The 21327-nt window shown below is 39.9% G+C and overlaps 1 protein-coding gene across 4 annotated transcripts in view; it reads left to right on the forward strand.

The window, feature by feature from the left end:
• The window catches only part of LOC126198866 (myelin expression factor 2), a 117776-nt gene that overhangs the window by 59003 nt on the left and 37446 nt on the right, over nt 1-21327 (forward strand). For all 4 annotated transcript variants that reach the window (XR_007540107.1, XR_007540108.1, XM_049935464.1 and 1 more), the window contains exons 8-10: nt 10731-10775; nt 16793-17316; nt 18111-18246. Coding sequence is in view for 2 of the 4 variants with exons in the window: in XM_049935464.1 (XP_049791421.1) it covers nt 10731-10775; nt 16793-17316; nt 18111-18246 (705 nt within the window). In the remaining 2 variants the exon portion in view is untranslated. The remainder of the gene's footprint in view (nt 1-10730; nt 10776-16792; nt 17317-18110; nt 18247-21327) is intronic.

The following is a 21327-nucleotide window of genomic DNA, read 5'->3' on the forward strand; positions in this document are numbered from 1 at the left end:
TTAGTACAACATACTGTTAACAATGTCTACAAGATGTGCCACATTGAAAAATGTAACATACACACTACCTTCCATAAATTTGAAGACCGCATATTGCAATGTAACGAGAGGTGAATGATCTACATGAGTTACTGGTTAGAACAGGAATGTTGTTTACAGATCAGTTGTTTTGTTTGTATGAATGTAGGACACACAGCAAAAGTAACCCCTAAGTGCCAGATTGCTTATGATTAACAGGTGAAGTTCATCATTTTGCACCCACCAGTGTCAGACAAATATCAAAGAAATTGAAGATTTCCAGCATGAAGATAATCTTCACTCGAGCACCTGGGAAAACGGCAAGTCGGGAAAAGTATTCAGAAGTATTTGGTAGTGACCAGTAAACATAATAGATTCTCAACTGTCCATGAATTGACTGTTTAATTCAACACAACTAGGGATACACCTGTGAATGAGTCAACAGTGAGACAGCACCTGGCAAAAAACCACCTTCCAGGATTATGAAGCAGCAGCAGAAAAGCCATTGTTGCACACTGTTAACAGGAGCCATTGGGAAAGTCTTCTTCGCATTTGAAGTATTTGAAAGTAGACTCCATCAATTTGTCTGCTTTTTTATCGCATGAATACTTGAATCCTCAGTGTGTAGTTTCAGCTGTGAATCATAGGGGAGGGGGCGGGGGGGGGGGTGTAGGTTCTTTTGGAAGGAATAAAGTCTGAGATTTGGTGAAAGTAGACGGAAAAACGAACCAAAAGGGTATTATGCCATTCTTTAACAATACCCTCAGGCATCTGGTTCGCGTCTGACTGGAAAAGGGCTCTTCTTGCAGAAAAACAGTGCGAAACATATAGCCAACTTGTCAGAGCTGTCACTTCTGTAGAGCTTCAGAAAGTTTTGGAAAATGTGGAATGGCCTCCCCTGTCCCCAATAGTAACCCAATCAAGCTACTGTGGGTGAATTGGACTGGATGATCTGAAAATGGGAATCATGAGAGGAACACACTTGTGGAACTCAAAAATGAAATTTACCTAAGGGCCGCGCAGTTAAGGTGTTACTTTGTTTTTGCTACCAGTTGCGGCACTTCATTATGTGACCTTCAGGCTGCATATGCACCTCAAAAAAATAAGACATTGGCATACTGGGGCCATATGTTTCTGCATGGCCCCAGTAAGCTAATGTCAATTAAGTTTGAGGTGCATAGGGGGCAGAAGATGCAATTATGAATTGCCAAAACTGGTGTTGAACAAAATCACATCGCAATTGCATGGCTGTTTGGTGAGTTTCATTGTTAAATATTTGACCAGCCTATGTACCATGTCAAAAATGGTTAAACATACACTTGTGGGGGAGGCCCTGCAGCAAGAATGGAGACTAATTTCAACCAAAACCCTAGCAAATCAACCTATCACAGGCTGAGATTATGCGAGGCAGTGATGAAAGCAGAGTAGCTGTTTTGAGGAATCTAAAATTCAATAGTTTCATTTACCTATGTATTGTGTGAGTGTAATAAACTATTGAATCTCCCCCCTCCCCGTTTTGGGTAGTGTATCAGTTTGTTATCATTAAGTGACAAAGTACCCACAGCAGGTAAAACCTGATGATTTTCACTAGCCTTAGAGGGGTTTCATGGCATTTTGCAACAATCTTAGAATAGCTGCATGGGCTGGTAGAGGTATCAGAGCTACTTTAAATGCTATGGTCTTTGCAACACCTATGCAAATTGTCCTCCAGTTGAGGCTGCAGCTCTGTATACCTTGGCCCCAGTATCTTGGTCTGCTATCAGATCATCAGTAAACTAGTCACTCATTTCAGTGGTATTGTGGTTCTGTATTTCATTGCTCACTACTTCCTATGGTTCTATAGAAAGATTTGTTGAAGGAGCTGGTTGTTATTGTATAGTCAGTTGGCATTTCCCCAAACATTGCTATACTTGCATTCTTTATACTTGTGTTATTGCTGTATTCTGCATATGCTAAATATTTTCAGCTTATGTAACTGTGTACCAGTGCTGCTGCCTCCATTGTAACCGAAAGATATAAGGGGGCACATGTCCAGCATAGTCTCCAACCCCGAAATCTTGAATAAGAAAATTGCATTTTTATTGTGGATTGGGAATTATGGAGTAAAAAGTATGAAACTTTGGTGACACTTTCTTTGCTATGCTGCAGGTGATGCTGTAATTTATGAGTAACACAATTTAATTCCAGAACAGTATAATCTTGTGAAAAATGCACTGGATAAAAAATCCACCAGTGTTCAGTAGTTTTGAAGAAAAAAAATTGAGGTGTTGCCTCTCACTAATGGGTGCTTGTTTGTTAAATTATTTCACAGTAAGTGCTCAAAAATTCTTAGACGATCTTCCTGTATTGTTTGGAGACCTTTACTTGGATTTGTAACAGACAATATGGTTTCCACTTGATGGTTGTCCACACACAATTTGTAGCAGCATGGGAAATATTAAAGCATTTGCAGAATTGTCAGTGGACTGGAGAATGCAGTCCAATGTCTTGGCTTGCAAGATTGCAATATCTTTCTTGCCTGCCTGACTTCAGTTTGTGGGGTTACTTGAAGAATGAAATTTATAATGAAGTGCAACAATGCATGATAATGTGGTTCAGATTACATTGGAAACGCTTTTCAGTTGTGTTGAATAATTTCATGTGTGGATAAATGAGTGTATTGAAATGGGTAGTTACTGTGAAATAATTCGTACAAGCGAGCAGCCTGTTGGTGAGATTGGAGGAGAGACACCTCAAACAAGCCTCTTTCACAATAAAACTGAACACATTTGTTTTTCTTATTTTTAAGCAATACATTTTTCTCTAGATACCACCATTTTGGAACTCAAATGCATTGTCACTTACAGTGCCATCTATCAGAGAACAACAAAAGTGTTACATACAGAAGTTCTGTATTTTTCCCTTTGAATCTTAATCTACATTAAAAATGGGATGTTACTATTTGATGCTGAGGTTGTCCCCAGGGTATGGAGTAGGGGATCAGTGTACGTATCCTCAGATAGCATTTTTGAAAACGTTGAACATGTAATTTTCTGTTTCTTAATTGTATGTGTAGTTCTCGGGATATTTTTCTATCTCAACCTGTAATATCTTCACTGTACTTTGGCTCTCATTAGTGCCTCTGGAGTCTAATACTTCAGCATGATGACCGTCCGTTGTGTTATGTAAAAAAATTTAATGTTATAAATGTGAATGCAATTTTCCATAACACCCGTGACCTAAGGGGGAGGTACTTCATGCCCATCCTAAAAAATAAATATTGTGAATTGTTATTTAATTGTATTAACAACATACTTCTTGGAACTGATGTGTAAGTGCGTGTCTGAACATGAAAATACATTTCGGCACACATAGTAGATCAGTGATTTTCAGTAATGTGTGCTACCAATTTTGAGCACAAAAAAATATTTAAAAAATGAAAATTTTAAGTTTTGCGCTCTCATCTTTACATACATGAGTGTAAGGAGGAGCCTGAAGCTGGTAATACAGAATATGACGTTCAGTGGGGAAATATTAAACTATTAACTCTACTTGTAGTTAAGGCAGAATGGTACAATAGCCCCAGTTACGAAATAATTCATTGTTGCACTTAGCACATTTGTGAATTTGTTCTGAAGTGTGGAAATGTGGCTTGTACTATATATTCTAGTTCCTTTAATAATTGACCAGCTTCCTGCAATAGGTAGTGACTTCCAGGCTGAGGTGACATGTCATTGGGATAGCATCCATATGTGTCAGATCTTGTTTTGCCCTGTGTAATGCAACAACTCGGCATGGCACGGACTCAACAAATTGTTCGAAATCCCCAGCAGGAAAACTGAGCCATGCTGGCTCTCTAGCTGCCCGTAATTTCAAAAGCGTGGCCAGTGCAAGATTTTGTACATGAACTAATCTCCTGATTTATGTTCCACAAATGTTCAATTGGATTCACGTTGGGCGATTTGGGTAGCCGAACCACTCTCAAATTGTGCAGAAAATTCTTCAAATCAGTTGCAAATAATTGTGTCTTGGTGATGTGCATTGTTGCCCTTAAAAATTCCATTGTTTGGGATCATGAAGTCCATGAATGGCAGCAAATGCAAATGATCTCAAATTAGCTGAACATAGCAATTTCCAGTCAATGATCAGTTGAGGTGGACTAAAGGACCATGTCAGTTCCTTGTACACACAGCTCACACCATTATGGAGCCACCAACTGCTTGCAGTGTCTTGTTGACAGCTTGGTCCCACAGCTTTGTGGCATGGTGGTGATTCTTTTGGAAAATCTTGAAATTCTCAGGGAATTACATTGTAGCTTGAAAAAGCTGGGAAATCTCAATTAATTCGACAGATTTCATAAAGTCTGTGAATCCTGTTTTTTGAACCTAGCATTAGAATTTAATTTTATTGAATTTTGCGTGTCACAAATTTTGAAATACTTAAGTATTTTAAAGAGAATTCTATTAGTATTATTGCATATAAATTATCAATGTTCAAAAACTGCAGAGAAACTAGAGCTTGTGGCTAGAAAATATCAGCTGAGCGGAAAGAAAAGTCTTTATTGTGAGTACCCCTCCCCCCGTACTTCATTAATCCATCTGGAACTTCTATCATCTTGCTATCCATACCTGAAATTCTCGGGGAATTTTTTTCCCCAAATTTGAGTAGCCACCTTGTGCAGGGTTTGTGCCACAATTAAGTTATCCAACAAAGCCGTGGTATTGAAGTAGTGTCCAACTGATTCAGTCACGAGCACAAGAGAGGTTGTGCAGGAGAAGTTGTGCATTTAGCAAAGGCACTTGCATTGTTGTCAGCTGTCAGTCCATTAATGCCGTACCAGGTACGGGGAGAAGGAAGGAGGGTTATTTTGTGTGTTCAAAATGACGCCACCAAACTGTTGACCGAACTACAGCTGCCATTGTTTCCGATGTGATAGGATCATAGGATGGCTTGATAGTTTCTCGTAGCTCATTCAGTGTAGACGGATTCTGTTGGTGGGTACTCAGCAGCTACTCTTCGATCTGACCTTTCTCAGGGTGGATTTTCATCAAAGGATGATCTGACGTGGGAGTGAGGCAGAACACTGTTCTGTTGTTTGTAAAAAAATCTTTCATTTCCAAACACCTCTCGGATTGCAAGTAAAGTTCATGTTTGCAGCATATGAAGATACCTCACAAGTTATGGTACATTCAAAGAAGAATGGTTCAATCAAACTGTGTAATGACAGATAGCACCACACATTACTATTCAGTAGATTAACAGGTTTGTCCCTGTGAACATAACTATTTTCATTTGTGGTTGTTTACAGTACTGTTCAGTCTGAATTGCACCTCATCACACCAAATAACCATCCCTGCAAACTGTTCCTGCTCGTGAAACACGCCTTCAAACCACTCGCTGTACTACATGCTGCGATTTGGCTCATTCTCATTCATAGAGTACAGTGATCTTGGAATGTATATTTTCACATCGGGCCTTCAGAATTCGTCTTACACTCGATTAGCTTATCCCACTTCCACATGCACCCTGCTTCATGGGTATTTTTAGGTGACATAGTAAAATGTTGCAATGCAGCAGTGCTAGAAGCTGGACTGGTTAAGGTTTTTGGTTGGCCACACCTTCCCTTAAGCACATGCTGAACAGTACTATTGGCTTCAGATTTATCAGTCATCCTTAGATGGAACATTGAACACGATTGTGGAGTGTTAAAATGTTTTCGTGCTCAAGAATTTCACGGTGTGCAGAATTTACAGTTGCGAACAAGTGAGGTACGTGCTACGTTGTCGAGATATGCTGTTGAACATTAAACAGTGTGATGCCTGATAGCTTTTTGCATCACAGGATGAACTTTGCAAACAACATACTGTAATCAGTCTTTGTGTGAGGACACTTGAGTAATTTTAACTTGATGCAGATACTCAAAACTTGATTCTAATTGTTCAGATCTGCTGAGACACTTTGTCTGGGAGGAAATGTATTATTTTTAAAATTCTATGTCAACCAGGTTTTAACATTGACTTGTTCTTTGAAGATGTCCTACACTTGTCTTCCTTAAGTAGTAATAAAGGTTTAAGCAACTGTTACATGTGTGTCCCTTTTTGAAAGCCCCTAAAAATTGTTTTTGTGCCATAATCATCTGTTGTTTCAATTTTGTTTGAAGACAGCTTTAGAAAACAGTTGTAGAATTCCTGTTCGTATGAATCTGATCACTGTAGGCCTTAAAATAAATTTAAGAACAAAATTGTGCATCTTCACACATGTAAGCTCAAATTTGTGAAATATATGATTTTCCTCCTTTACATTTAGATCTGGATAATTTGGAGGCCTTGTGTGAATAGTATTGATGGTTGTTTTACGTTCATGTGCATTAAGTGTTGACTCTAAGAAAATTTGTGATCTCTGTGCCAACATGCATGATCTGGCTTGTGCAAAATGAACCAGATGCAGTTGGTTCAAAACGTGCAATTGGCTGAAAAAATACTAGTATTTGTAATTTGCTCGGGAAAGCACAATTTGAGAACATGAAGGATATTGATATTTACTGATCCTGTAAAACCCGATATTAACAATCCTGTCTGTAAAGAATTCCCACTTTTAATGGATATATTTGTTCCAGTGAAATTGCCTGAAGAATGTCACGGGAGTGTGGTTTAATGGACCTTGCTTTAATAAAGTCAGTCAGTTGTTAGTTTGCAAACTGAAATATTTTTGGACACAGATTTTCACATGTAGGTCACCTGATCTGACATAACCAAAAATAATTGTAGAGTGAACAAGTTGATTTGATTGTACATTGTGGAAGTTAGGTTATGGGCAGCAAAAGACAGACTTTTTTTAGACAGTTGGAATGCTAAATTTGCTGACAAAGCAAAGAATAAGATTTGGCTCTTCCTTCTTTGTGTGGTATGTACTAAGGGTATATACAATCCGGGACAGCTGGGAGATCTGGGAAAAACCCGGGAATTTTTTCATCCCGGAAAAACCCAGGAATATTTTAGAATTCTGGGAATTTTTCATTGTTTTCAGTTAAATTTTTGTAATTTTGACTGGTAAGAACCGCTACTGCAGAATAATACTTCAGCAATAAAACATGAACGAGTGAGAAAACGAAACTTAAACTGCAAAGTAAATGCGCCATATACAGCAACAAAACAAAGTGCTCATACAAGCGTCTGCCAACAGCAAAACTTGTCAAAGGCTTTAGGAAGAATATGCAATGATTCATAACAACAACTTGCCTCCGATGAGTGTGATATTACAACTTTTTACATTAGATTAGTTTTAGCAGTTACAAGCAGAATCGTGCGCATTTGCAGTTGAGTAGTGCGTTCTCTTGCTTCTGGCTACAGAAATGTGGCTTTTGGCTGTGTAAGCAGCAGGTTCAAATGTCTTGTTTCTTTTATGACCTAATGTAAGATCTTTTAATGTTTTACACGTACGAACATACGGCTCCCTACGACATCGTAGCTGTGCAGGCGCGGTGATGACTGTCATCTGGCACTCTCTGGCAACTGCAGAAACGCACCTATTTCTAACAGGTCGCGGGAAAATATTCAGAATGATGGTTTGAAAAGTGTTACTAACGAAGAAAATTTCCTTTTACGCAAGTTGAACTACGTATGAGTATGTACGTTGAATTTCTTAAATCAAAGAACGTTCGACTCTCATTTAAAAATAAACTCTTTGATGACAAGCCATTTAGATGAATTTCGAGCCCATAAGAACAGAAATTTGTCGTTATTAAAAATTTTAATGGCACATTTGTGTGATACATCTTAAATTGTAATACACGCATAAAAGACCAACATTATATGTGAAAGCTTAGCTTCTCTTCCAGCGTATTAATCTTATAGACCAATGAAACTTCCTGGCAGATTAAAACTGTGTGCCTGACAGAGACTCTAACTCGGGACCTTTGCCTTTCGCGGGCAAGTGCTCTACCAACTGAGCTACTGAAGCACGACTCACGCCCGGTACTCACAGCTTTACTTCTGCCAGTACCTCGTCTCCTACCTTCCAAACTTTACAGAAGCTCTCCTGCGAACCTTGCAGAACTAGCACTCCTGAAAGAAAGGATATTGCGGAGACATGGCTTAGCCACAGCCTGGGGGATGACCAATATTATAAGTGAAAGCTTTACTTTTCTTGTAGCAGCACTGTGTATATTAATTTAAAACATTAACTTTTCTGTTTGTGTGTTCGCACTACTTAAGTGATGTTGCTATTGGCTGACTTCATCATGTCATAAGCTCTCAATACCTGGTATCATCGGCTGGTGAAAATCACGTGACATGAGCTATGACTGGCTTACAAAAGCGCATCACAATCTCGATTTCAATGCTTCAGAAAGTAACATGCGCTGTTTGGTGGAATTTGAATTTATACTTTCGTAATATGAAAATATGCAGTGTACATGTTACTGCACATCAAAGATCTTTCCAAAATGTCCCCCCCCCTCGTTTCGTTTTCTAAAGTGCCGGAAATTCTACACCCGTGTATAAAACCGTAACCATTCTAAGGATGGATAGGTTAAACAGTTTCGAGAGAAAATTTACTGTCAGGTAACAGGGAAAAAGTACGTTTTCACCCAGGAGAAAATGTATTTTTAACCGTGAAATCCGGGAGATATCCGTTGAATTTTTTTCTTTGTCCGTGTATACACCCTGGTACTAAAAAATTAAGGGGACATTCCTGATTGCTGAAACTAGTATCCCTGTGGCATTGGAAAGGGAAAAGTTTGTTTCATTCTTTACAGTTTAATTGCCCATTCACTTCAAAATCCTTATGTTACCTGAATTGAGGGTGTGTTGACTGCATTTAGTAATGACCCCTTCCCCAGTTTCTCTCTGATGTTGCTTTCTGTGCAGGGTTTGTTACTGTGACAATGGGAGGCAGAAACAAGAGTTGCAGTTGTTTCTTTAATTTTTCGTGCAGAGGAAGTGAGGTTAATTTTCCTTCACTACACAATCATGAGTCATGTCAGAACCCCAGAAAGTTTTTTTTATGTTAATACATTGTAGATAGCTGCTTTCTAACATCATTATGTTCAGATGACAGGTGACAAGGAGACTGAAAACTGTACAGTTGCCTGAGGGACCTGCCCATAGATGAAATTTGCAGTTATCTCCTATAATAGTAGAGTTGAAGCTTAGATATGACATTGCACCGATTGGCTCTGGAGCTAAACTGAGAAACGATAGGTGCCTTACAGAATTGGAGACCACCCTCTTACTAATAAAATGATTTTATGAAATGAGAAATGGATACATTCCTGTAGGTGAAAATTTATTGACAAAGGTTTCAAAAATTTCCCGAGATAGGGATAGAAGATTCAAGTGCATAGTGGCTGAGAAGACTGCTTGGGAAAAGAAAGATGTAACTTCTCCTACCAAAATTTATACAGAGAAAGTAAGGTATTAGACATGAAAAGAATTTAATGTTAAAATTTTGACACAGTTGATAACTATTATGAGCCTAGAAACATTTTTGATGCTGGTGGGACTGGGGTCCTCTATACTTAATTTCCAGAAGAACAGGATGCCAAGGAGAATAGATGATTTTAGTGTGTGTTACTAGTGATGCCACTAATAATAAAGAATTGACGTACTGCGGGATGTAAAAAATCCTACTGTGTACCTAAAATTTCGTTAGCAGTACCTCGCTGTCTGCTGAAATAAGAAGTTTCTTAGTTGAAATGTGGAGATGGATTCAGTAAGAAGAAAGATAATTCTTATTGTTGACACATCTTCTGCACATGAAAAGGTGGTGGTATGTCAGGAACATGTGTGTTTCTTCTTGCTAAATGAACACGCCACCTGCAGCCTGTAGACATGGGTATAATTCGGCCTGTGAACTCTAAATACAGAACAGGTTTTGCATGGAGATCATTATCTTTGGGAAAGGACAGTGAAATTATTCTACAGATGATGCATGTGGAATTTTGTAACCCAGTGTGTGTTGAACTCATTTAAAAATTCTGGCTGTGGGTCAGTATCAGTTACTGAAGATCAGGAGTATTATTTCCCTGTTCTGCATTTAAGTGCTTTGCTGGGATGACAACCTGACTTCTGCATACATTGGATAGGTGAGACTTCTATGGAAGGGGTGGGGGTGGAGGATTCCGCTGGACTAAGTTTCATTGTGGATGCTATTTCCTTATTCAGTGCGGATGAGTTGGTTTTAGCCTCAGCTGTACTAAGTTTCATTGTGGATGCTATAAACTACTTTTCCTTATTCAGTGCAGATGAGTTGGTTGTGGCCAATATCAAACTGCTGGTGTGGTAACACTTCTCAGTACAATATGCTGGCAGAAAATGTCAAAGCACAAATCCCCCAAAAGGAATGTTTTTTTTTTTTTTTTTTTTTTTTTTTCCCTTCCTTTCTGTGTAACGGTAGTTACCTATGGTGTTACTCAAATAACACAAGTTCCAAATATAAATAATTCGTTATTCGTTCTGGATGCTTTATTTTAATTGACACCCATTTGTGATTTTACACGAGACTACAAATTAATGCTTATTGTGTTCATGGACAGAGAGTGGCAATATGTTGCTGGGGTTAACTTCTGTGCATTTGTGATACAGCCTGAAAAGTCCAGATTTCTGATTACAGATCACTTTGTTAGTAAATGACCTGAAACCCTATTGAAGGAAAAAATATTTGTCTGTAGACATTGTTATTTTACTGTAATTTGGTGATTGCGAAATATGTACTTCAGAATTTTTTTTTTACAGGAGCAGCATCAGCACTGTCTAATGTTGTTGGTCCAGCATCTTTGGGTAACTATTTTTCTTAACTTTACCGGAAGAAACTAAACTTAGCAAGACATGCAAATCTTAGATGTGTACCAGTATAATAACGTGGAATGAAATTTGCCAGTAATGTCAACATTTTTTCCCTTGTAAATATGTAAAAAGTGAATTTCATTGGTTTTATTACTTTGAAGTATGATACATTGTCTGGGATTCGCTATTTAACTCGGTGAATGAGTTAAAATTCTACCAGGTGTTACCAAGAAGACACGTTCAGTATTTGGAGCACATCTGTGTGTGTGTGTGTGTGTGTGTGTGTGTGTGTGTGTGTGTGTGTGTGTGTGTTTTGTCACGAACCCGCTCTACTATGCAGGAAAAGTTATCTCCATAAGGACACCGATACGGTGTGGCTAATGGCTGTATAGTACTCTAGTAGAGCTGGCCATGATGTCTCCTTTGTTGATGCTGCTGAGTCTGCGTTGTCCATGTGGCTTCTTGTTGTCTAGGCGATGATTCCTTTGCTGCTCTGGGTCCAAGAAAAGGTGCGGGTTTTTTAATTATTACTGGACTATCGAAAAATGACGCAGTATTCCACGGTTTCTTTGTATCAAAAACACATTTATTGCCAAAACTATATACACAACTACACTCATCCGCGGCCAACACTCCAGTGCCCGAAATCCCGTTGTAGACCAAAGATCACGGTCATAAGCTACAAAGAACATACAATTCCAATATCGATTATTGATCGCAACACCTAACTTAGTATTATCTTAAGCAAAAGCTTTTTTTAACACAACTTTAGTGTATAATAAAATAAAATGATGTCTATTTGTCAGTTCCATTACAGTGTGTGTAATTTGGGAAGAGGCCTCTTTGGCCAAAAGCTTAGTTACGGAAGAAACTTATTGATCTGTGTTCATAAACCTAACTTTCTGATTCCAAGTGTTTTGGTATCTTCATATTTTGTACAGTTTAGTTTATGGTGAAATAATTACTAGTTTTTGTCATTTGCTCATTACCAAGGCAATTTTCTCTTTATGTTCTTCTGGAAGGGATTAATTTGTTCTTCTCATGAAATTCTTCGAATTTTTAATCTTGTTATTTTTGCTGTTGTGTTTAAAGTTTGACAATTTTGTTGTTGTTGGACTTAACTCACTTACCTTGCCCATTTCCATAAATATTGATGTCATTTATTAGATTCTAAAGATTCTTGTTTAGGTCCTCTAACCCCATTAGAATGTAAATATGTTGAATCATTGATTTAAGTGATTACCATGGAATGTGTAAGAGGTCTGCAGCCCCCTACAAAAAGATAAATGTAGTTTTGCCTCACACAGCTTGAGGTAGGCTACATATACGAGGGCGGTTCAGAAAGTAACCTCCGATTGGTCACAGTGCGGGTTGTGGGGGGAGTAGCGACGCCATCTGTGCGTTCACGCACTCAACAGGTCAGTCGGCATCAAGCCGTGGTCGAGTGAACGTCGTACCTGTGCTAGTTTAGTTTTTGTGGCAGTTTGAAATGTGTGCTGCAATAGAAAACCCCGCCAAATGTGAAGTGCGTGCTCTCATAAGGTTTTTTACAGCCAAAGGATATTCTGCAGCAGCTATTCATCGTGAGCTTTGTGCCGTGTACGGACCAAGAGTTATGAGTGAAGGAGTTGTCCGTGAATGGGTACGTTTATTTAAAAGTGGACGAGAAAACGTTCATGATGAAGAGAGGAGTGGTAGACCATCATTGGTGACTGGCGAACTCGTTCAGACAGTTGATGCAAAAGTTCGTGAAAATCGACGTTTCTCAATGTCTGAGTTGTCTACTGGTTTTCCACAGATTTCTAAGACTCTCTTGTACGAGATAGTGACAGCAAGATTGGGTTACCGTAAGTTCTGTGCACGATGGGTGCCCAAAATTCTTACTGACCACCACAAAACTCAAAGAATGGCCTCTGCATTAGACTTTGTCACGTTATGAGGACGAAGGAGAACCATTGTTAAACAGAATCGTGACCGGCGACGAAACCTGGATTAAGTACGTGAACCCTGAGACAAAAGAACAATCAAAGATGTGGGCACATTCAAATTCGCCTACCAAACCAAGAAAAGCCTCGCAAGATTTTTTTTGCCAGAAAACTGATGGCAACGGTGTTTTGGGATGCCAAAGGGGTGTTGTTGGTTGAATTCATGGAACGTGGTACGACCATTAATCAAGACGTGTACTGTGAAACAATAAAAAAGTTACGACGGGCTATACAGAACAAACGCCGTGGTATGCTGACTTCCGGTATCGTTTTTTTGCACGATAATGCCCGTCCTCACTCTGCTCGCAGAACAACGGCCCTTCTTGAGTCCTTAAAGTGGGACGTTATCAACCATCCACCTTACAGCCCAAACCTGGCGCCAAGTGATTCACCTCTTCATGCATTTGAAGAAATGGCTCGGGTCACAGCGGTTTGATGACGACGAAGAGCTCAAAGATGCGGTCACAGGCTGGCTCCAGGCACAAGCGGGTGATTTTTATGCAGAAGGAATTTCAAAGCTTGTGAAGAGATACGATAAGTGCCTCAATCGCTATGGAGACTATGTAGAAAAATAGTGCAAAGATGTAGTTGTAAGATGTATATATTAAAATATTTTTATTTAACTTGGTGTATTTTTTTAAATCAACCGGAGGTTACTTTCTGAACGGCCCTCGTAAATAGTCAAGCACCAGAGAGATACAGCTGTTGTTAGTGGAATGCAGGCAGTGTGCAGTGCAGAAGTTGCTGAGGGCACTAGTGAGCAGGACGTGGTGTAATGGCAGAAGGTCGCCTGTAATACATATTGTCGACTCTTGTGTCCTTGACTCTGTCAAGCAGTTTACCAGTTGTGACAAAAGTTTATTTTGAAGTGTCGTTCTGTGACTACATGTTCTACATCAACCGTGTGGGTCACCTACTTTCGGAATGCAGTGAGGATTGTGGGGTGTTTGTGCTAATTAATGCCATAGTATAAACATATAAAGAGTGACCTCTGATAAGTATAATCATCATTAAGTTCTAAGGTGAAGGGATTAACTGCCTCACATTTGTGTAAAATTCAAAAATATAACATTTAATTACAGCAGAATGCCGTAGTGACTATTATGCAGTGGGACTCTATTAATGTGTTAATTCATGATTCAGCAGCACCTCCCACAGCAGTATTAGCTTTTCAGCCCCTTATACTTAGGACACATCAATCTCTTTTATTAGGGTCTCAGTGATTAATAATGCCCAAATCAGTTGGTAGTGTCTTAAATATCATTTTGTTGGGAATGTCATTTTAGAAACAGCTCATCCTACAGTCATATCTATAACATCGTTGCAGAACAAAGTTCTCAGTTTCCGTTCTGCTCTGTTCTTCCATTGTGACACACATGCCCTAATTTTAATTAAATTTTGTCTTCTCTTCCTTCCCCCCCCCCCCCCCCCTCATTATCTGTAAATCATCAGATTTGTTGGTAGTTAACTTGTCTATCTCCACTAACTTGTCTTCAGATCCTCGAGTTCTGCAATTCTCTCAAGTTCATGCAGCAAGGTACTTCTGTAGTAGTAGCAGCTAGAAGTGCCCCATGGTTGATTCACTGCTGTATTGCCCTTGATACATCATTGGCAGTATCTAATTCGATGTGAAATCAGTACCCCCATGAAATCACGTGTTTCAGTAAGCTTTCTGACAACCCTGCCCATGATGCATATCTGTGCCTGGTTTGGGGAGTGATGTGAATATTGTGAAACCTTTGTGGAGGTGCTCTCACAGGAATCTGTCCTGGTTGGAGTGTGTGTAATTGGAGCCTGTAATCAACTTGGCAAGTTCATGTTGCGCATCATTGCAGTATTGTTGATAAAAACATTTTCTTAGACACAGTATGTTAAGTCTGAAAGAGTTGCAGGTATTGCTTCATTACAGCACATGCAATGTAGGGTGTTCAGCAGCCAATCCATAATTTTCCCACAAAGAGAGACACTTCAGGTTCTTTACCTTGTGGCTGCTAAAAGGTGCATGTTTGTGGGCTTACAGGTTGGACACTTGCATCTGCCTTTGCTCTGTACACTTTGTCAGTATGGTGCATGTGACACTCTTCCTGTTACTAATTTCCATAGAAAATTTTTTTGCTAGTTTTTGTATTTGGGGCTTAGTTACTTGTACTCCTTGAAATTTATAGTTTAAACAGTCATAAAGTTAGCTACTTCCTGAAGCCTGGTCATTTATGTTGCCGTGGTGGTGTTTAGATGGTGGAACATAAAAACTAATACATAAATGTAATTCGTTCTAGTCTGAAGTTCATTGTTGACAGGGCATTTGTGTCAAAAGGAAAAACTGTTAACAAAAATAGTTAATTATTAGACACAATTGTTAAGTAGATTGCACACAGAATAATGTCAGGCAGATGTACAGTTGGCTGAGCAAGTGTGGGGAGAGTGGTAGTGGTGGTGGGGGGGTTGCGCAATGGCATCAATGCGCTGTAGGGGAAATGATGTATGCTGGAGAGGAAGTGCCGTTCTAAATGTGACCATCTAGAAACATTCACTATTATTCCTTTAGTTAGTATCTAAAAAGAATTCCGCTGAAAATAAAACAAAAGCAGCGTTTCATTTTCGCCTGACTTGTTAACGTTTTGCAACTTTATGAGAAACAACATGAGTGATGAACTGCATTCCTTTTGTTGCCGTGTTAAAATTTGCTTCTTTTGCCAAAACACTTGTTTACGTAATGTCACCTTACTGACATGTGCAGACATAATTGCAACCATCCTGAAACGATGATGTATTTAGTTTACTACATGAGGAACTGGGGACAAGTAAGGTCAGTAGCTTATTTAAAAGCACATTCTCAGTGCAAAAATAGACGTGTAATGTTTTCAGTTCTATTGTTCCCAAACCTGCAGCAATTCTCGTTTCACCAGATAATCAAAGGCCCTTACTTTTGTACATAGTTTCTTCAAAAATGTCTACTAGTTATATGGTAAATAACGAAGTTCTGTGTGTTAACAATATGGCAAAATATTACTCTCTTTGCGTGCTGTTATTTCCCGAAATCGCATTTCAGTATATCAAACTGTTAATGGTAAGTGAGGAATGTTGTGGACATATCATTCTAGCCTTACTGCTGGTGCATGTGATACAAGCAGCGACATATGATGTAATATGCACCAAACGCAGTCAGAGAAATCCATATTTTTCGTTGCTTTTTGAAATTTGCATAGTGTTGTAATTAAACAGAAATATCACAATAACTATGATTATTAATGAAGTGGACACTTCATTGTGAAGCTACTAGGAACACATAAGCAAATTTTTTTAGCAAATAGTTCCGGGAAAATTGTTTCAGAAAGATTGCAGGGCGTGCACCTCGATTCTGTCAGAACAGCACATCACCAACTGGTGGAAAGTGGAAAACCAATAGCGGCCTCCTCCTCCGAACAAACGAATGAACTCACCCAGTGCTTAGTATAAAAAGTTGTTACTGTGCACTAGCCACCATATCCTGCATAGACTTGCTGCCTGGAGGCAGAATATTTAATATTGCCAATAGATGTACATGAGTGAATGCACTTCTATTTCTGTGCGTTCATACTAAACGTTCTGCTTATGTCCACCAACGTAGCTGAATGGACAGCATGCTGGCATGCCATGCTGGGGGCCGAGGTGCAATTACGTCTGGGTTGGATATATTCTCCACTCAGAGAATGGGTGTTTGTGTCGTCTTCATCATTTCATCCTCATTGATGCGTAAATCACCGAAGTGGGTCACCTCAAGACTTGCACTAGGCAATCAGATCTACCCACTGGGAGGCCCTTGCCACGCCACGCTTCATTTCATTCTGCGCCTTGAAAAAGAGTACTGGCTAGCAAATGTCGCATAAATAATTACTGTCAGGACAGCATGTCATGTACAATACAATAAAGATAAGTACGCATCTGGAAATAAATGGGAATGGTGTACTGCACAGAGCAACAGTTTTTTCATTCGACTTAATTTTTTAATGTGTTCTGTGCTTAATGGGAGCTATTTTTCTTTTACAGGTTTGAGTAACAATGCAGCTTTGCCTGCCAGTTTAACTGGTGTGGGTGGCTTAGGAGCTGCTGCAGCAGGTGGCCTTATGGGAGCCGGAGGTGGTGATATTGGTTTAGGAGGAGGAATTGGGGCAGGTGGTGCATTTGGGGGAAGCAATTTAGGTGCAGGATTAGGTGCTGGGGGAGCAGGACTAGGTGTTGGTTTGGGTGGAGGAGGAGGATCATTTGGAGGAAATATTGGCACTGGAGGTGGCAGTTCATTTATGGGTGGCGGTGCTGGAGGCGCCTTCGGTGGTGGAGCAGCAGGCTTAGTGGGTAATAGTGCGTTTGGAGGCGGTGGACGTGATTTTGATTCTCTTAACTCTAGTCTTGGGGGTGGTGGAGGAGGAGGTGGTTATGGCTCTGGTTTAGGGGAAAGAGACTTTAGAGGGGCAGCGGATGGTGGATTTGCCAATGGACCATCAAGAGGAATTGGAATGGGAGGTGCAGCAGTTCCAGGTCATAGAGGTTCAGATACTATCCTGATCAAAAATGTGAGTTGACTACTGTTCATTTTATGTGTAATGCAATCCAGAATAATTTTTTGTATTAAAATCAAATCACATAATTGTTGGCTTGGTGGCATCTGTAACATGATTCCAATTTGACTAATTATTATTGCCAGCCGCGGTGGTCTAGCGGTTCTAGGCGCTCAGTCCGGAACCGCGCGACTGCTACGGTCGCAGGTTCGAATCCTGCCTCGGGCATGGATGTGTGTGATGTCCTTAGGTTAGTTGGGTTTAAGTAGTTCTAAGTTCCAGGGGACTGATGACCACAGATGTTAAGTTCCATAGTGCTCAGAGCCATTTGAACCATTTGACTAATTATTGATTACATAATATTGCTTTCCCTCATTCAATAGTGGGAAGTTAATCTTATGCTCAAATAAGGTTCAGATCCTGGACTTCCATATTGCTTATGTGATGTATTTGTCAGGTACTGAGTTGCATGATAGATTGCATGAGATATGCTTGGCTGTAAATGAGCAGTAACTTAATTAAGAAATGTATAGCTAATGTAAAGTGTTGTAGGAATTCCCATTCCTACCTGAATTGTCTTCATTGGACTGGCCCAAGTTTTGACAATTGTTCTCATAAAAATTAACGTACAAAAACAGTACCTATGAAGATGTACTATCACTTAATGGTTGAGTAGTTACAGTGATGTTGAATTATATTATTGTATTTGTTAGTAACAGGCTTTATGAAAAAGTTCCATATTATTTCATGTTCATACTATTTGTCTTTTCCACCTTTGTTACTAAGTTGTTAATGGTATCTCTTTCCAGCTTCCTCCTTCTGCAACATGGCAGATGCTTCGGGATAAATATGGGGAGATCGGAGATGTCAAATTTGCAGAGATTAGGGGTAAAGAGATTGGCTTAGTGCGTTTCAGCTCTGAATTGGAGGCCGAGCGTGCAGTCCGTATCCTTTATTAACCAATATGACTTACTCGCTGTGGAAATAATTTCTTATAAAAGTTCTGAATGAATGTAATAATTTTGTTGCATGATAATATTAGCCATGCAGTTCCTTAGTTAACAGCAAGGAAAGAGATTACCTTTGCTGTGGTTACTTCAGTACTTAAATATTCTGTTCTCATGTTACACAGATGGGTAGTTCATTGCCTTTTTTTGATGTTTCGTTCATGGGTGGTGTGGGAAGAAAGAAAACGTTTATGTAAGTGAAGGTGCCTATTGCTCTCATATGGTTGAAATTTAAATTAATCTTTCCCCTACATTTTTACCATACTAATACAAATTTTCAGTTGTAAAGAGGTTCGTATTGTACCTTCATACATTATATTTAGTGTAATATGGTTAATTTCTTTTGTAGTTTATCTACATAAAAATATCCCAAGTAAGGATACGGAAAGTACCAACAGTTTGATTGATTGGCGACTCCATGTTGTCTTCTGCACTACGACCAGATAACAGGTATCCTTGAAAAAAGAGACAGCATTGGTGGTATATTTTTTACTATTGCAAAATCGATTTTCTGTCACTGAGTGACCATCTTCAGTGCTATATTGTATAACTTAAATTGGGATGCACTGTTGTCACTAAGCTTACGGCGATAACATAGACCGTCTATGTGATCACCGTAAGCTTAGTGACAACAGTGCATCCCAATTTAAGTTATACAATATAGCACTGAAGATGGTCACTCAGTGACAGAAAATCGATTTTGCAATAGTAAAAAATATACCACCAATGCTGTCTCTCTTTTCAACAGTTTGATTTCTTGATGAAATAGAACTGAGAGGCTTGCACAAAAACTTGATTTCAGACTAGTTACACTTTAAAAATTTGCCCGAGGGCGGAGCAAAATGGTGAATAAGACAGCAGTTGTGAATTGTGTTTCTTGATGTAGTAAGTCAAAATTGACTTGAAAGAATAAATGGGTTGGGCCAAAAATTGAAGTGCTAGAGAAAAGAAACGCATCTAGAATGTCATCATACAGTTAAGCTTTCTCAACAAGGGTGAGATAGTAAGATTGAAAGAGTACAAGCTTGGCAGAGTGTCAGTATGAGCGAGAACAGGTTCGTCCACTTCGCATAGATCAGGGATGCACAGACTTCGTGCTGTATCAAGTTTTTTAGCTCATCATCTTTCTTCCACTCCTAAAAGGGAGAGTCTCTCTTCTTCAGTGAGAGCCCATGAAAGTTCTTGTAGAGTCTGTTGTGTAACAGGGCAACCATGAAGACGTCAAACATGTCCCATGTATGAACAGTGGGGTTTATGTAGGGACTTGAATACGGGCCATTCTGTAACTTCAATTCCAGGCTTCATAAGACATTCCTGCTGAAGTCCACCACTTAGGGCGGTGGTGCCCGTAACGCCACATTGCAGAGATAGCTACATACTTGTCTTCATGTGGGGTTCCAGTGAATCGACAAGACTTTCCCAACTCCCCTTTTGTACTGCCTTGTCTCCCTGTAGTATGTTGACAACGTCTGTATGATACATGAACACTGCATTGCATATACTTGGTTGAATACAACATCCACAAATGACAAATGCCGTCTGTGTACCTCACTAGAAAACACTTTGACACTGGTACTCTCATCCTCCTGATCAGTTACCTGACACTGTAAAGCATAACAGATTACCTCAGCTGTTTGGTCACATAGGAACTTGCCACAAACTTCCAAAACAGCCAATAAATGGCAAATGATTTTAACTCTTTTCTGCATCGAACTGGTACAGAAGTTACATCATCTGTTCAGTGTGGTCTCCCGTGTCAGTAACATTCAGCATACTTAACATGACATGGTCGACAGTTGCTCGCAGCATATCAAGTGTAAGGGGATCGATACGTCATCAAAAGCTACCTTTCAGATTAGAACAATCCTAATACATCCCTGATGCAACACAATCTTTCAGATATCCCCACAGTCAAATCACATGGATCTGGAAGCCACACCCCTTGAAATTACCTAGAGCTGATGCAGTTTTTACCAAAGGTTTCCAGAGCTAATCTATCACATGGCAAGTGACGTTGTGTTGCCCCGTCTTGGGCAAAACTATACAGAGGGAGAAAAGGAAAGTTGCTACTCACCATATAGCAGAGATGCTGAGCCGCGATAGGCGCAATAAAAAGATTCACACAAACATAGCTTTCGGCCATTAAGGCCTTTGTCAGCAGTACACACACGCATATGCACTTCTGCAGTCTCTGGATGGGGGTAAGGAGGAGGATGGGAGGAGAGGAATAGTATGGTGGTGGGAGTGGTGGACAGTGAAGTGTTGCAGTTTAGATGGAGGGTAGGAGAGAAGGTGCGGAGGGGGAGGGGGTAAGTAGCGGAAAGGAGAGAAATAAAAAATAAAAGAAATTAAGACTGGGTGTGGTGGTGAAATGATTGCTATGTAGTGCTGGAATGGGAACAGGGAGGGTGCTGGATGGGTGAGGACAGTGACTAACGAAGGTTGAGGCCAGGAGGGTTACGGGAACGTAGGATTTATTGCCGGTAAAGTTCTCACCTTGACAATTCAGAAAAGTTGGTGTTGGTGGGAAGGATTTATATGGCACAGGCTGTGAAGCAGTCATTAAGATGGGGGTATCATGTTTGGCAGCATGTTCAGCTATAGGGTGGTCCACTTGTTTTTTAGCCACAGCTTGTTGGTTGTCAGGTCTACATAGAATGCAGCACAGTGCTTGCAGCTTAGCTTGTAGATCACATGACTGGTTTCACAGGTAGCCCTGCCTTTGATGTGATAGATAATGTTGGTGACTGGACTGGAGTAGGTGGTGGTAGGATGATGTATGGGACAGGTGTTGCATCTAGGCGCGTTACAGGGGTACGAGCCATGAGGTAAGGGATTGGGAACAGGGGTTGTGTAAGGATGGACGAGTATATTGTGTAGATTCAGTGGGCGGCAGAATACCACGGTAGGAGGGGTGGGAAGGATAGTGGGTAGGACATTTCTCATTTCAGGGCACGACGAGAGGTAATCGAAACCCTGGCGGAGAATGTTATTCAGTTGCTCCAGTCCCGGATGGCGC

Source organism: Schistocerca nitens, chromosome 8, assembly GCF_023898315.1.
Source record: "Schistocerca nitens isolate TAMUIC-IGC-003100 chromosome 8, iqSchNite1.1, whole genome shotgun sequence".
Taxonomy (NCBI): domain Eukaryota; kingdom Metazoa; phylum Arthropoda; class Insecta; order Orthoptera; family Acrididae; genus Schistocerca; species Schistocerca nitens.